This window comes from Miscanthus floridulus, chromosome 9 (genome assembly GCF_019320115.1).
Source record: "Miscanthus floridulus cultivar M001 chromosome 9, ASM1932011v1, whole genome shotgun sequence".
Classification (NCBI taxonomy): Eukaryota; Viridiplantae; Streptophyta; class Magnoliopsida; order Poales; family Poaceae; genus Miscanthus; species Miscanthus floridulus.
The window spans coordinates 60,039,425-60,056,076 of NC_089588.1; the positions used below are offsets into that span (position 1 = coordinate 60,039,425).

A 16,652-nucleotide genomic window follows, 5' to 3' on the forward strand; every position below is an offset into this window, starting at 1 on the left:
CAAAGCGATATATCATAATGTTTTTTCGGTCATGTTTGACAAACAATGCTACAGTAGGGAAACAAACATTACTACTCTATGTTCTTGCCATGCCTGTATGCCCCAGTTGTCATCCATCGGCAGACTTTCCTGCTCCTTTTATCTTCTCACTCAGTCTCTTGAAGTTATCATAGTTTTCAGGAAAATCATATATCATGAAACCTGACGAAGTGACTCTGATCATATTACTTGTGTTGCGATAGTTTAAACAACAATCACCCTGTTCGCTGATGCTGAAATTTGGCTTATGCTGAAATATTATGAGAGAAAAATACTATTCCATGACTGAAAAGTAGTTCTCAATAAGCTCAAGCGATGCATGTGGCTCAAAGTTTTAGTAGAGCTAGTATGCATTCGGTACAATCTCCGTATGCAGATTATGTGGAGTTTTACTTCTAATGGCACTTATGCAGTACCGTCTCTGTATGCAGTCATAAACCATAGGGGGTTTACCCCAGTTTTTGTAAGTGCCATCTGGAAACTTAATGTTCCACCTAGGATTCACTTTTTTCTATGGCTGTTTTCTATGGGCTGCGCTGCTGGCTGCTGCTGCAAAAAAGCAAGCAGTAGCACTGTTCATTCAGGCTTTAAAGAAGCCAGCTGCAGCCTGCTGTACGCGCCTATAAGTTTCTGATCCTTCCTGGTTACGATCTCTTATACTTACTATTGGTCATGATTTTGAGTCGGTGGCCAGATTTTGGGTTGCCAATAAGAAGCATGGTGCTGTGAATACTATTTCCACAAAGATCAAAGTACAACAGCAGAAATGGTATCTTGGAGGAGTTTATGAAAACAGCTGGAGGACATAGCAGGGCGACCTCCGCGGAACGAAATGGCTTCGTCATTAAGATTGGGTCAATTGGATGCTCGTCCTTTGGCTCCTAGCGCCGTGACTTTAGGGCCGAGTGATGTTTCGGTAATCAGCGCCACTGCTACTGTCAACGTTGAGTTGGGGAGTGCTTTTGCTGTTAGTTTGAGTAACTCTGGTAAAGCTGGATATCGAGCTGGCTCGGCTCGGCTTGGCTCGGCTCGGTCTGGCTCGGTAGGTTAATGAGCTGGCTCGACTCGGCTCGTTATACCTAACGAGCTAAAAAACTAGCTCGGCTCGGCTCGGGAAAAAGCTCGAGCTAGCTCGTTTGACTCGTGAGCCCAGGACGAAAAAATGTAAAATGAAGACTTACCATACATTTCAATGAGTCATACATGATACACCACATATTTATCCATCATACATTCATACATGCTAGCAGCAAGCATCATATTCATATGCATACACATGCAATAGAGTACAAATTAGGTCCATCGGCCATGTCTCCATCACATATTCATCCATCAACTATCATCCATGCAAATTGCAAAGTACGACATCAGCTAGATAGGAAGGGCGCATAAACATAAGTACATAACATAAGTTAACATAGCAGAATGACACATTGTTGAAGTTCCATCATTCTGTATTTCCATGCAAACACACAAAAGGCATGGTCAGTTAAGACTTCTCCATGGCAAAATGTCCCTCGTTCAGTCCTTCCCCCTTTCCTATAGGTCAATAACAGTACAACAAACAACACTGTGTTAACAAGATGATAAGCAACAAGAAAAAAAAAAAGAATGCACAGACTAAGCACATGTACCCCACTAGACACTAATTGCTGGACACCATGCATTTTGGGAATTCAATAGACTCGACATCATCTTCATCATCTCCAACCTAAAAATAGAAAAATATTAGCATGTCACAAGACAAACAAAGTTGAACAGAGAGAACAAGTTATATACTTATATATATGAATCCATACCACGAGAGGATGATTGTTGTCATCATTAGTGCCCCTTATCCAGCTAGATGCACACACTAATGCCTGAACTGTGGCCGGCTTTAAAGAGCTTCTGTAGTCATCAAGAACTCGACCTGCATTACTGAAGGTGCACTCTGATGATACACTGCTCACTGGAACAGCCAAGAACCTCTTTGCCAAGCTAGACACAACTGGAAATCTATGACAGTTCACATTCCAATATCTGAGTAAGTTGAAATGCTTGTTATCTATGGGCTCATTTGGTTCATCTAGATAAATCAGCAGCTCAGATTTTGAACTTTCTGTAGCACTAGATTGCAAAAATGACTGGAAATCACTTGCAACAGAGGCCATTGAGCTAGTTGTATCAAGTGAAGCTAAGGTTGATTGCCTGTTCGTGCCATTATCACCCATCTTTTGCCGATTTAATATCTCATACTTGTTATAGAGCCTTTCCAACTCTTGGTTGATGTCATTAATCTCAATTTCACACCTAACTGGGTCAAAAATCTGTGCAAAACACCATTTAATGTACCTCATCTTGAACCTAGGGTCAAGAATTGTAGCTATAACCATAACATTGTTCTTCTCCTCCCAATATTTATCAAATTTCTCCAACATAGCAGCAGCCATACTCATCAAATATGTATCTCCAGATTGCTGCGCTCCTATCAATGCTCTCTTAACTTTCACTATGTAAGGATAGAAACAATTGGCAGTTGGATAGAGTGACCCAGAAAATGCAGTAGTGGCCTCTGCCATTGTTCCTAATATTGGCCTAATTTTTTCAAACAATACCCAATCTGAATCTGAAGGTTTCCAAACATAGCTGGTGTCTACGTCTTCGTAATAACCAAATGCATCCTTATAGGCAATGCACGTATCTAGCATTTTATAAGTTGAATTCCACCTTGTTTTAACATCCAAAGCTAAACCTCTTCCTACTTTGACAGAATAATTGTTGCATACTTCCACAAACTTATACATTTGAGATGGAGACCTCTTAAAGTATTTCACTGTGTTCCTCAAGCAAGTTATCAAATTATCTATTGGTTGGAGGCCATCATTAACAACCAAATTGACTATGTGAGCAGCACAACGAATATGAAAGTAATTAGGATCAAATACTGAATTCTTTCTAGCAAGAAGCTTTGCCTTTAAATTTGTAACAGCCGTATCATTGTTTGTAGCATTATCAAGAGTTATTGTTGTGACCTTGTCTTCTATTTTCCATTCTACCATACACTCAAAAACAGCCTGAGCTATGACAATACCAGTGTGGGGAGGATCCACCTCGATAAAGCTCAAGACACGGCATTGCAAAACCCAATTCTCATCTATATAATGTGCCACCAAACACATGTACCGAAGGTTTTGATTAGACGTCCATAAATCAGTGGTTAAACTTATCGATTCTGCCTCTTTCAGACTCCTCTTGAGTTGGTTTTTTTTAGATTCATAAACCCTCATGCATTCATTTTTTATAGACTTCCTACCAATAAATTCATAGTTACCATTCATCCATTTCGTCAAGATATTAAACCATTTATGCTCTACCATCCTAAATGAATACTCATGAGCAATTATCATCTTGGCAATCAATTCTCTAGTGTGCTCATGATCATATTCAGTAGGATTAACAACAAGAGAATTGCCATCATCTGGACCAAAGTTTAGTGTACCTTGAGCTTTAGCCTTTGCCAACTTGTTCTGATATTGTGTGCAATTAGCCAGGTGCCGGTTCAGAGTTGTTGTAGCACCACCTGGATGGTACACATAACTCCTATAGCAGAACTTACACTTTGCCTTTGTCTCCATGACACCCCTCTCCTTCTTGGATGGGACATTGACAATCTTGAAATGTTTCCAGCAATTAGCCCTTTTGCCTCTTGCTATCTTACACTTGGGAGACAATGTAACACCAGCTTTTTTCCCTCCTGTCTTTGCCTTCTTAGCTTTTGATGTGCCATCATCAACCTCATCACCCCTCTAGCTTCCACTTCCACCATCAACTGTAGGTAGGCTTTCAGACATATCATCCCTATGGTCGAAGCTGTTATCATCGTCCTCCTCATCTTCTAAAACTTTCTCCAATGGCTGCACAAAGAAACATACATGTATTAATGTATAGCTGAATCATTGCTATTGCATTAAAAATAAAGTATGACATTCTTCATTTTTGGGGATAAATTCATTATCTGGATAGCAATAATTAAATAATCTGGATAGCAATGATTCCTATAACTATGGACCAATCAATGAATCAAGCAAATTCAACTTAAGTCTGTGCTGTACGAACTAGTATTTGGAAATTAGATAACATACCACCACGTCCATGGACAGAGTGGGATTCGATGAAGACCGAGTGCTAGTTCGTCGTCCACAAATCTTACTCCTTGACTCCAAACTTGGAGGACGCAGCGATGCACTATTCTCGCCCTCCATGGCCGCGGCTGAGGGCCTGGAGCACAGCAGTCAGCAGGTCAGTAGAAGTTCGGCAATCGGCAGAGGAAGATCTAGAGAAAAAAATGAAAAAGGAGTGACCGAGTTGGAGCGCACACCTGCACGGGGAGGGCGTAACGGCGACGCTCCTCAGCAGGCACAAGCGGATGTCGCCGCGGAGATGGGTCAATTTGCAGCGCAGGACGTCGATTTGGTCGGAGACGAATTGCTACGCACCGTGTCGATCTGCTCGGAGACGGCTCGATTACGGCGTACGGCGTCGATTTGGCGAAGTCAAGGGCGGCAGAGGTGACCGATGGCCGGAGTGACTCGCAGAGGTGAGCACGTTTGATTTGCGTGGGTGCCTGCTGTCTTCTTCCTATCTACCGATCTACTGCAGTTTCTTGGGCTCGCCTGTTGGCTGCTGCTCACGGGCGGAAGGCAGTTTCTTGGGCTCGCCACTCGCCTGCTGCTCACGGGCGGAAGGAGGATGGGGGCGGTGGAGGGAGGTGCAGCCGTGCGCGGATGGGCGCTGGCGCGGGTCAGCGAAAGGCCAGCAGAAGCAGCTCTCGCATACGGAGAGGCGCTGGTCGCGAGCTTGCGGCGGCCAGGCAGGTCTGTGCCTGTGCGTGAGCGCCTGAGCGGTGAGCCCCTGAGGAGGCTTAGGGTTTTGTTCTGTTATGTGCCATGCCGATGTGCGCATGGGCCATAGGCTGGGGGCCTGTGGGCTATGACTGTGGACTGCATCAATGCGGCCTGCAGACTGAAACCTGGCAACACAGCTTGTTGAGCTCGCGAGTAGCTCGCGAGCTAGCTCGGCTCGGCTCGTTATACTAACGAGCTAAAACCTAGGCTCGGCTTGGCTCATTATCCTAACGAGCCGAGTCAAGCCGAGCCGAGCTAGCCACGAGTCGAGCGAGCTAACGAGCTTCGAGTTTTCTGTCCAGCTTTAAACTCTGGTGAGGTTCAGTCCTAAGACTTTCTTAGGGTGGGCACGCCTAAACGTTATGCATACACTGTTGTTGCATTTTAAGTATAAAAGCTAGGGTGCTCTTTTCTAAAAAAAATATCTGTTATTCTGAAAATAAGCATCCTCAAATGTCTCAAAAAACTTATTCAAATTATTTTTTATCATATCTATAATTATTATCAATATTTCTAATGAATTATAGCAGATCGAGGTATGGATTGAATAAACCAACAAGAGTTAAATGCACCAGAGGTCCATTAACTTGTGAGGAGGTTTCGGTTAGATCCATCAACTTTCAAAGTGGTTTTTTAGGTCCATAAACTTTGTACGTCGTATCATCTAGGTCTATATCTCTCCACGTTGGCTTCTCGTGCTGACGTGGCACGACGCCGTGGCCATGCAGGCCAGCAGCAGCCCCGCGGGCGCGCGAGCAAAAGCCGGTGGACAGCGCCGCGCCACCCCACTTTGGAAGCTTGTTCTCTCCAACCAGGCCGAATTAGACTTTGGCACTTTAAGCAAAGTTGGAGATCTCGCGTAGCTCTACAACATTTGTTACTACCTCTTGTGCCAAAACTAAACGGATTCGGAGTTAAGAGGGGACAAAGATTGATGTTTCCGTGTATTTTTGCGGTAGTATTGCATGAATACAGAGCGCGGCCTCAGGGACGACGGCGGCTGCGGCTGCGACTCTATGTAAGACCTGCTGCTGCTGGTCCTGCTCATGCGCCACGACGACGACATGCACCTCGACCTCGGAGAAGCAGTGCGACGACGAGGACGCGAGCGGGCCCTGTCCCTGTGCGCCACCGGACGGGCCCGCGCCCGCCCCTGCGCCCGGCCGGCGGAAGCTCCACTGCCTCTTCTTCCTCACAGGAGGCCGCATAGGAGGCAGCCGCCCGTGGAGTCGCCAGCCGCGAGCTCTGCCGATTTCGGCCTTGGCCATGGCTGTGGCTGCGTTCGCCGTGCTGCTTCGGATCGGCGAGCCGCGTAGGCCAGGGCAGCGTCTCGGTGCCGCCACCGTCCTCGGCGCGGAACTCGCTCTCTTGTGCGCCGCCCTGGCGTTCTCCACCTGCGCGGCAGGCCTCCGGCTGGAGCTCACCCATGTCGACGCGAAGGAGAACTGCACCACTAAGGAGCGCATGCGCCGAGCCACCGAGCGCACCCACCACCGTTTGGCGTCCATGGCGGGCGACAAGGCTAGCGCGCCCGTCCACTGGAATGAGTCACAATACATCACCGAGTACCTCATCGGCGACCCGCCGCAGCAGGCGGCGGCCGTCATCGACACCGGCAGCAACCTCATCTGGACACAGTGCTTGACTTGCCAGGCGGCCGGCTGCTTCAGCCAGAACCTCTCCTTCTACGACCCGTCCCGGTCGAGCACGGCCAAGCCCGTGGCGTGCAACGACACGGCGTGCGCGCTCGGCTTCGAGACCCGGAGCGCACGTGACAACAAGGCGTGCGCCGTGCTCACCGCCTACAGCGCCGGGGTCATCGGCGGGGTGCTCGGCACTGAGGTGCTCACGTTCGGCCAGTCGGAGAACGTGAGCCTTGCCTTCGGGTGCATCATCGTGAGCAGTCTCACGCCGGGCTCCCTGGACGGCACGTCCGACATCATCGGGCTAGGCAGGGGTAAGCTGTCGCTGCCGTCGTAGCTCGGTGACAACAGGTTCTCCTACTGCCTCACGCCTTACTTCAGCGACGCCATGAACACGAGCCGCCTGTTCATCGGCGCGTCCGCCGGCCTGAGCAGCGGCCCGCCGGCGACGTCCGTGCCATTCCTCAAGAACCCCGACGTGGACCCGTTTGACATGTTCTACTACCTTCCCCTCATCGGGATCACAGTGGGGACAGCCAAGCTCGCCATCCCTATGGCCGCATTCGACCTCCAAGAGGTCGCACCGGCAAAGTGGGCCGACACGCTCATTGACTAGGGCTCCCCATTCACGAGCCTCGTCGACGTGGTGTACCAGGCGTTGAGAGATGAGCTTGTGCGGTAGCTGGGCGCCAGCATCGTGCCGCCATCGGCAGAGGTGGAAGGGCTCGACCTGTGTGTGGGCGTGGCGCACGGGGACACCGACAAGCTGGTACCCCCGCTGGTCCTGCACTTCGGAAGTGGCAGCGGCAGCGGCGGTGGGGACATCGTGGTGCCGCCGGAGAACTACTGGGCACCTGTAGACGACACCATGGCATGCTTGGTGGTGTTTAGCACGGGTGGGCCAAACACCACGCTGCTGCTGAACAAGACGACCATCATCGGCAACTACATGCAGCAGGACATGCAGCTGCTCTACGACCTCCAACATGGCATGCTCTCCATCCAGCCGGCGGACTGCAGCTCCGTGTGATGGTGCCATGCCACCAGCCGGTCTTACATAGAGTCGCAGCCGCAGCCACCATCGTCCCTAAGGCCACGCTCTGTATTCATGCAATACTACCGCAAAAATACACAGAAACATCAATTTTTGTCCCCTCTTAACTCCGAATCTGTTTAGTTTTGGCACAAGAGGTAGTAACAAATGTTATAGAGCTACGCTGAAAGGACCTAGGATGCCGCCTAGAGGGGGGTGAATAGGTGTTTCTAAAAATTAATACCTTTAAATGCGGAAAAGATTAGTAAAGGGAGTTTCCAAAATGAAAACTCCAAATAAAGAGTAGTACTACCCCTCACAAGTTAGCCACAGAGTATGTAAAAGATACTAAATAAATCTAGGAGCCACAATCCTGCATCACAATGATTAGTGCAAGGATTAAATAAATTCAGCACTGAGCTCAAATACCGGACGTGTCCGATAGGTATATCGGATGTGTCCGGTATGCACGTGCTCTGCAGAACAGCCTGGCACAGTGATCAATACCGGACGTGTCCAGTATGAATACCGGACGTGTCCGGTATACATGATTTCTGTAGAACAGCCCCAAACTTGCTCCCTTCGATTTCTATCTTCAAACCAAACTACAGGTATCTACTGGAGATGACAGTAAACATAGAGAACCTGCATAAGAGCTAGAGCAACACAAATATCGAATGAAAAACAAAATTGAGACACGATATTTGTTTTACCGAAGTTTGGACTCGTTCGAGTCCTACTCTCTATTGAGGGGGCTGCGGGCGACCCAGCGAAGGTCAGCCCTAGAGGGTACCATGAAGGTCACTCTAGCCGGAGTCTTTTCCAACTCCTTTTTCTCCTTCCACTAGATGATTCCGAGGCGGTGGAATCGACCGTTACAAACTTTCCGAGGCACACCACAATCTCTCGGGTGCTCTCCGGCGACGCCTAACCGTCTAGGACCAAAGAGTCCAAGAGTAACAAATGCGAATCATGAGATTGACAATATACACAAGTGCTCAAGTGGTTGGATTGCTCTCTTTTTGAATCTCACTCAACCCACAATTTGATTTGGCAAATTTGATCAATCACTCACTAAGAGAGGGTTGGGAGAGTTGGCAAGGCTCAAAAACATGTGTGTGTATCAGCAGAATCAGCAGCCTCCAAAGGTGGAGGCTTGGGGGTATTTATAGCCCCCTTGGAAAAACTAGCTGTTGCAATACCGGACACGTCCGGTATGACTTACACTGCACCAACGGTAACTGAGTTACAGTGAAGTTGTGAGGCGTCGGAACTCCTAACTCACGTCAGAACTCCCGACCCTCAGCAATTTTGAAAACCATGTAACTGAGTTGAAGTTTGTGAGGTGTCGGAACTCCCGACCGTCGGAACTCCCGACCCTCAAGGCTTTTGAAAACTAGCCGTTGGCCTCTGGTCGTGCATAACCAGGACAGTGAACTCTCTAAGACAGTTAAAGTGCGAGACGTCGGAACTCTCGACCATTGCCGGGACTCCCGACGAACCAACCCGAGAACAATAATTTTACCACTACTGGGTAAATACCGGACACGTCCGGTATTAATACCGGACACGTCCGGTATTGCCAGACCAACAAAAAATAAAGTTAGCTCTTTTGTCGCTCAAATACTCAAAACTCACATGAGTTGGCTTGAGCACTTATGAAACATTATCTATCAACATGATGCATCCCTCTTAATAGTACGGCATACCTATTAAACTCAAGATCAAAGGAAAAATGAATTTATACCACTTGAGTTGATCTCTTTTGAATTGATGCCGTCCCTTCCAATCTTCATCAAGTAAGGGTGCTAACATGTTGATGTTGATCTTTTCACTTGAGCATAGCCATCTTGAGCATGTGACTTGATTCAATTCATCAAATATTTGAATAATCCTAAATGTATCAAGTCACTTCAATCAAACACTCCAATAGTGATTTGATCCTTCACATAAACGTGGTCATCATAGCTTGATTAGTACCTCAACTAAATGCAAGTACTTCCTTCTTCACCCTAGCTAGGTTCTTCGGCCGCCAAGCCATCGCTTGCCCTTCACCCTTGCTTAGTACCTCGAAGCCTTTCCTTGCTATCTTCACCATCTCAAGCCATCAAGTCACATCTTGTGTTGAATCATCCATTCATGTATTTTTATCTTTTTCATTTTAATTTAGCAAGCATCAAATATGAGACCAATCCATATGCAATCCCTTATGTCTCATTAATTAATTCTTACAAGTTTGCTTTCATATAGTACACGGAAATCCCACAATAATTAAGTCTTTGCATGAATTCCATTTGCATTGTTGTCTTGTGCTTGAACTAGATTGTTTACACAACAACACATCATTTTGGCTTTCATTAAGTACCTGTGAGATAACCTATTACATGTTCACACTTGGCAAATGGGTTAGTCCTTTAATCACGTTGTCATTCAATCATCCAAAACCCATTAAAGGGCTAGATGCGCTTTCAATCTCCCCCTTTTTGGTGATTGATGACAACTTGATTAAAGCTTACACAAGGATATAAACATTTAAACTTTTGGGTTTAATGATTTATAAGAGGCTCCCCCTTAATATGTGCTTATGATTAGAATTCACAAAATGACCTTAAATGTCAATTTCACATACTAAAACATATAGGAGACTCCCCTAAATCATTGCATCCGTGGGGTGCATGTGTGTGTGACAAAGTGAAACCGTGATGCATATGACAAGACATATCACACAAGAATAAATATAAAGGGATCACATCAAATATTTTCATTCTAGCATGCATGGTCCTTATGAAAATAAATATAACACATGTAATTCACACATAGCACTCATTACATATTTTCTCAAGTCCACAAGCCACTAATATATAAATAAAGATCATGTCTCAAGAGATACATAGATAAAGCATAAGTCTCATCTCTCACATGATACAATCTATCTCAAATCCAAGATACATCAATGAAGCTCTAAAACAAGAAACTACAGCCTGCAGTACATATCTTTAGGTACAAAGATAAGCAAATGAAACTATCCTCAAGCTTTAATCAGTCTCTCTCCCCCTTTGTCATCTATCACCATAAAGGTCCAACAATGACATACTAAGGACAAAGGGGCTACAAGCTATCACTGAAAGCTGAGATCACTCATCATCATCATCTCTACCAGCATCCTCATCATCTGAGCGTGTAACACTGGCTGGACGAGAACCACCTGCACCAGATGGGTCATAGCCACCAGAGCCATAGTAGCCACCACCACCAGTGAGGTCACTCCACCAGTCTGAAGCATAGTCATCTACAGTGCTGGGATGTGGCTGAGAGTGAGTAGGCACTCGAGCCTGAAGTGGTAGAGTGTTAGGATGCTCAGGTGCCTATTGCTGTTGTCTCTGAAGGAACTCAACATACTCTCTATCATATCTGGCCTGCTGCTCCTTAGTCTCAGGCTCACTAGCTGCCTCATCTGATAGTGGAGACCTAGGAGGATCAAGCTCAAGCCTAGAAGCAATTTGCTTCAAGGTTCGAGTATCCTTCCTCATAGCCTCCCTCTCCTTCTGCTGCCTAGTCTGGATGTCCTGGCACATCCCAAATATGGAGCTGAAAAGCCTACGGATAGGCGAGGGAGGACTGCCACAGCGTGAAGTAGAACATGAAGGAGTACGTGGTGGAGGTGAAGCTCCTGCTGGTGCACCACTCCCAGGTGCATCTACCTCTAGTGGTGCTGCTGCTCCTCCTAGTCCTGCTAGAGGTAACCCTGTCTCAGGTAGATCTGCAATAATCTTCAGGGCCTTGTGAATCTTATCATACTCGAATGTGTGCCCTATCACCTGCTCAATCATATACATGATATAAGGAGCAAATCCACATCCCTTAAGTGGCCTCTCTCCCACGCTCCTGATCTTTGACCAAATGAAGTCAAATACGCTAAAAGGCTGAGCATCAGGTGCCATCCTGTGGAGTAGGTTCCTAGAGTAATCTGCAATGTTGCCCTTATCTCCACCCTTGCAGTCAATAGTCTTCCTGAACATCCTGTCTAGATATCTGTAGGTAGGGTGAAGACCTAGAACCTTCCCCACTGCTCCTCTCTCACCTCCTGGTGGATACATATAGGCAAGCTCCTCAGGGGGTAAAACCTGCTTGGTGTGGATCCGGTCTCTCTAGAGGTCATCCTCTGAAAAGCCAAGGTGAGCGGCAAAAACATCATAATCAACACTGTACCACTGGCCCTCAAGCATCTAGTGCATCCGCCTCTCATCCTCCTCAATGAACAGAGTAGCATAGAACTGAGCTACTACCTCTATGTTCCAGTCATGTCGGAACTCCATGATCTCATAAACCCCAGTGCGCTAGCAAATAGCAATGTCATAATCAACTGAGGCCTTCTGCAACTCTCTAATGTACTGCCAGTCAATCTACTGAGACCTGGCAATAACTAGGTTCCTAGTGAGAATCACACTAGAGTAGAAGTCAAGGTGAAAAGCTATCTGGAAGCGGTGATCATACTAAACCTTAGGTAAGCCTCTCGGATCAACCCTTCGCTCATCTCTAGCTTTCCTAGTCATACCATTTCCCCTATAGTCAACTCAGGGAACATAAGAGGGCACATTTGGCAAATGTGTCTCAAGGAGACCATAATGCATACCCTGACCAGGCTGGTGCTGAACAGGAGGAACTGGCTCCTCCTCCTCAATCTCCTGCTCCTCATCTGAGCTATCACCATCTGATCCTCTGTTAGTGCTCTTCCGATTTCTTTCTTCTCTAGACTTCACTCTGAACTCATCAGTGTCAGTGTAAGAAGAAGAGCTCCCTAACCCCTCTGCATACTGAGCTGCTGCACTAAAGGCAACCCTGGTAGACCTCCTGCTAGTCGGCTTGAATCCAGGATGCATTTCCTGTCTTGCCTTCTTGTACTTTTCAAGTGCTGGATCATGCCTATGCTTGGACCTCGGCTCCTATCGTCCACTCATGGCTGCTGTCCTGTATCCAAAGATTTTCAAGAAATTTCAGATACATGCCCAAAATTTAATCTTGAATTGCAATTTAGACGTATAATCTTTGATCCATGGTTTTACATCCATCTTTGACACACAACTATCAATAGGTTTGCAAAACGAAGATACAAAAGAAGCTAAGCCTAACATACAATTCTAATATTGGATTGAATCAAAATGAAGCAGAGGAGCTGCTCTGCTGGGCCATACCGGACACATCCGGTAGCATACCGGACACGTCCGATATGGGCACCCAGCAACCCTAACTAGGGATCCTCGATTCAAACCATCACGGATCAATTCCAAACTTTGGGCATTGCTTCTATATCACCAATGCAGCATATTGACCGAAGGAATTTCAAAGCCAAGCATTAACCAAGTAGATCGAACGAGGTCTGTGATTAGGGTACCTTGAGAGAAGAGATGAGAAGGCGATGAGAAATCCAAATCCTCGGGCCTTCAATCTTGATGCAAGCCTTCTCCGATGCAATCTCCTTCTCTCCTTTTTCTTGGTGAAGTCCTCGATCGCCCTAGGTGAGGAAGAAGTCGGCGGTTGGGTTGGTTGGAAGGAGACAAGCCTGTCTGGGCCGAAGGGGTACGCTCGGTTTTATAGCCCCGCTCATACCTGTGGCAGAACCTCCTAAGTTATTGGGCCCACATGCACCTGTCACTGTCCGCCGACCTTTGACATTTATGCATATGTTTCCATTAACTTAAAAAGACTGTCGGGTGTCCTCGGGGAACCCCGAATCATCCACGATTTCCGAGTAGGATCATGTTACAGAGTCATTGCAGTATTACAACATTTATTCAAATATCAAAACTAGAGTAAAAACAGCGAAAGTCTTACGATAACATAGTTTACAAACCAGTTGTTTCAAATCTTACAAACTAAGTTCGATGATTATTACAAACCATAGTAGTAGTGGAGTGGCATAAATAACATATACTTAACACACAAAATAAACATCCTGCCTAAGGATCACACATTTACTTCTCATCGTCAGAACGAACGATAGTCATGCAGCACGATCCAAAACAGATCTGCTCATGAGGCTCACCTGCAACAAGGGGTCAACGAACCCTGAGTACAAAAGTACTCAACAAGACTTATCCGAAATATTAACTGATAAACTCAGTAATGCAGGCTCAGGGATTCAAGGTATAGCTTTAACAATGATCAAAGTTCTTTTGCGTAAAAGCTCTTTTAACAACATTCTTTATATAGAAAACTTCTTGAGAATTATATACAAAGCTGACACGATCCGCACTGAGATCATGAAACTTCATATCCAACACCTTCACAAGCCTTATTCAAGTTCCAGTTATTAATTCTACGATGATAAACAGTGAGTTGAGTCTCTATAACCGAGGAGCAACGACGATTCGAACCGATTAAAACCCAGCTGGGGATTCCAGACCACACGACATATGCAGGTCCCCGACCTACATATACCAACCTACCCTTGGATCCTCTAAAACAAGAATGGGTCCACGCCACCCGAGAATACAGTACTCCACCATTCCAGCCCATGGCCACATGGGTACACGCTATTCCCGCCATCTCTCCACTCCCAGTGCGCGAGTAGCCATTCTCGTAATAGAATTGCCAAGTTCAGGCTTACCGGAGTATGTGGTTAGTACTACAAATTCTCACCTCATACAATTCAACAACGGACGTGCCTTAATCGACACAGGCGGAAAGAACCCACTCACAAGACCTCCATGTCTTATGGCTCACACACACCGAATCCGCCCGGTCTAGATTTATTACTCCACATTCCCATATCACATGCTAACAATATTAACCAATGTTCCATTTGTTTCTTGCAGGTGGCAGGTAGTCACCCGACTTTCATCGTTCTACGCATAGCTAAGCAAAACTAGGCATATACGAGTTTAAAACTGGTAATATGGTAAATATGGAATAACCAAGGTGGTAATGCACAGATTAGGCTTTTACTTAACTCCTAATCACTTAATGCAGTAACAGAAAGCAAAAGCGAAATTAATTTATAAAACACAAGGTAGGGTTGTATGCATCCGGGGCTTGCCTTCGTTGACGGAAAAGTCCGGTTCCTGCGACGTTACACAAGTATTCGATCCGATCTCAACAGACGGATTAACCTCTTCAACAGCTTGATTAACTACCACGTTTTCACCTTCGTTCACTACACGTAATAACAATGCCAAGTTTAACATGATGCGGAATTCGAAACATGATGCTCGATGATGGATGCAAAATTAATAATTTTGAATACAACTTTCCTTCGCGGTACAATTGCAAGTCAAACAAACTAAATCTTTTTCGTAACACATACATCAACTGCCAAGGATCATTAACAACAAATGACCCAAGGTCATCACTCAATCCAAAATTCCAAACAAAAACCTAAATCATTAAAGGTTACTATTCTCTTTTATGAATTAATTATTTAATTCAAAATTATGAAATAAATCAACTTATTCCAATTGAGCTCAAAATTTTAGTACATGTTCATTACATGTTAACTAAGTGGCAAAACAAATTTCATAATTTTTGGATAAATAAATAAGCCTAGAAAAATCCTGGAAATCCATTTATGAATAAATTGAGCAATTTTTATCACATTTAAAAATTACTGAAAAACACTATTTCATATTTTTCTTAAATACTATACATCTCAGAGAAGTCACACAAAAATTTTTATAATTTTTGGAGCTCTAAATAAATCTACACAAAAATAACAAAAACAGACACTATTCATTCAAATCTGAAAATAGAAAAATCCATTTGAACGCTGAGTCACTGACATCGGACCCCACATGTCATCACCTACCTCCCACGTGTTGACTACGACGACGACGGCGCTGACCGGCGCAAACTCACCGACGGTGAGTCCAAAGGCGACGGTCAAGGTACCAAAATGACCACATCATCACGGCGCATCGACTGAAGGCACTAGCTAGACGAATTACTACGAGTTACGAGCTTGGCGTCGGCCATGGCGGACGCGGTGGCACGGCAGTGCTACGCCGGCGAAACGAAGCCAAAAACGGGGAAACAGAGGGCATGGGAAGGTCCAGTAGCTCACCACGAACACGTTCAAGCAAGAATTAAGGCCGGAGAAGCAACGGTGAAGCGGGGCGGCGTTCACAGCGATCATGGCGGTGCGAGCAATGGCGACGGCGGTGTTCCAGTGGCTGTGGTGGACAAAACGAGCAATCAACAAGATATTAAGCACCACGGCATCACGGAGAAGCTGAAACAATGCTTCCCGAGATCAGAAGCTCACCGTAGAGTACTGGCCACGACGGCGCTCGCTCGACGGGGACTCTGCCGACCGCGAGGAAGAAGAGCGTGGTCAGCGAGTTCCCGGCGAAATCAGCCGACCACAGTTGGCTGAGTGGATGCGCAAGAGAAAGACGGAACTGGAACGGTCTTTACCAAGACGACCACGGCGCTAGGGAGACGGTGTGGGCTCGCCGGAGCTATGGCGGTGGCGTCGGGAAAACAGAGCAAGAGAACGGGGCCAACGGCGACGGCCTGGGCTAAATAGAGCAGCTCAGAAGCGCAAGGAAGCTACGTTGTGGCCTTCACCGCACCAGCGCGACGCCAAAGACGGCCACGACCGCACCTGGAAGCCAACCGAAGGTCGCCGCCGGTGTAGCCTGAGCGGTGAGTACTGTTCATCGAATTTACAAAATTGCCCTCCAGTTGAAACTCAAATTACTCCCAAATTTTTGCAACAACTCAAAAATCTCCAAAAATAAAAGTTGTTCAAAATCAAAAGTTCTACAACTTTGCTTTTATAACCATCTCCTAATTTGGTCTAGATTTTGAAATGAACTTTTGAATTTGAATAGGGAAATTTAACGAATTACGCCTTTTTGAATTACTCAAAATTTTCCTAAATAACTTGAAAAACTCCAAAAACAAACTTTGTATAACTTGCCAAGCTCTACACTTTTGCTTTTGGGCCCAACCCCAAAATATGCTTAGATTTTGAAATGGATTTTCAGGGTAGGATTTAAATGTCGAAAAGCGGGGTTTTCTGGAAAAATTCAAAATCCACACAAATATTGAACT

At 46.0% G+C, this 16,652-nt stretch overlaps 1 protein-coding gene and 1 pseudogene across 1 annotated transcript; one reads left to right on the forward strand and one right to left on the reverse strand.

Annotated features, from left to right (window-relative positions):
• Positions 1-1,684: 1,684 nt before the first annotated feature.
• Positions 1,685-3,656, reverse strand: LOC136482010 (zinc finger BED domain-containing protein RICESLEEPER 2-like). Its single transcript, XM_066479269.1, has 2 exons — positions 1,839-3,656; positions 1,685-1,750 (listed from the first exon to the last, which is right to left on the reverse strand). The coding sequence occupies exons 1-2, from the start codon at positions 3,654-3,656 to the stop codon at positions 1,685-1,687; spliced, it is 1,884 nt and encodes a 627-aa protein (XP_066335366.1).
• Positions 3,657-6,191: 2,535 nt separating this feature from the next.
• On the forward strand, positions 6,192-7,598 carry LOC136479996 (aspartic proteinase nepenthesin-1-like; annotated as a pseudogene).
• Positions 7,599-16,652: the final 9,054 nt, after the last annotated feature.

Coding starts and splice junctions, on each gene's coding strand:
- LOC136482010 (XM_066479269.1), bottom strand. CDS start 3,656: ATGGAGACAAAGGCAAAGTGTAAGTTCTGCTATAGGAGTTATGTGTAC. Junction 1,751..1,838: donor ACAACAATCATCCTCTCGTG/GTATGGATTCAT, acceptor TTCTATTTTTAG/GTTGGAGATGATGAAGATGA.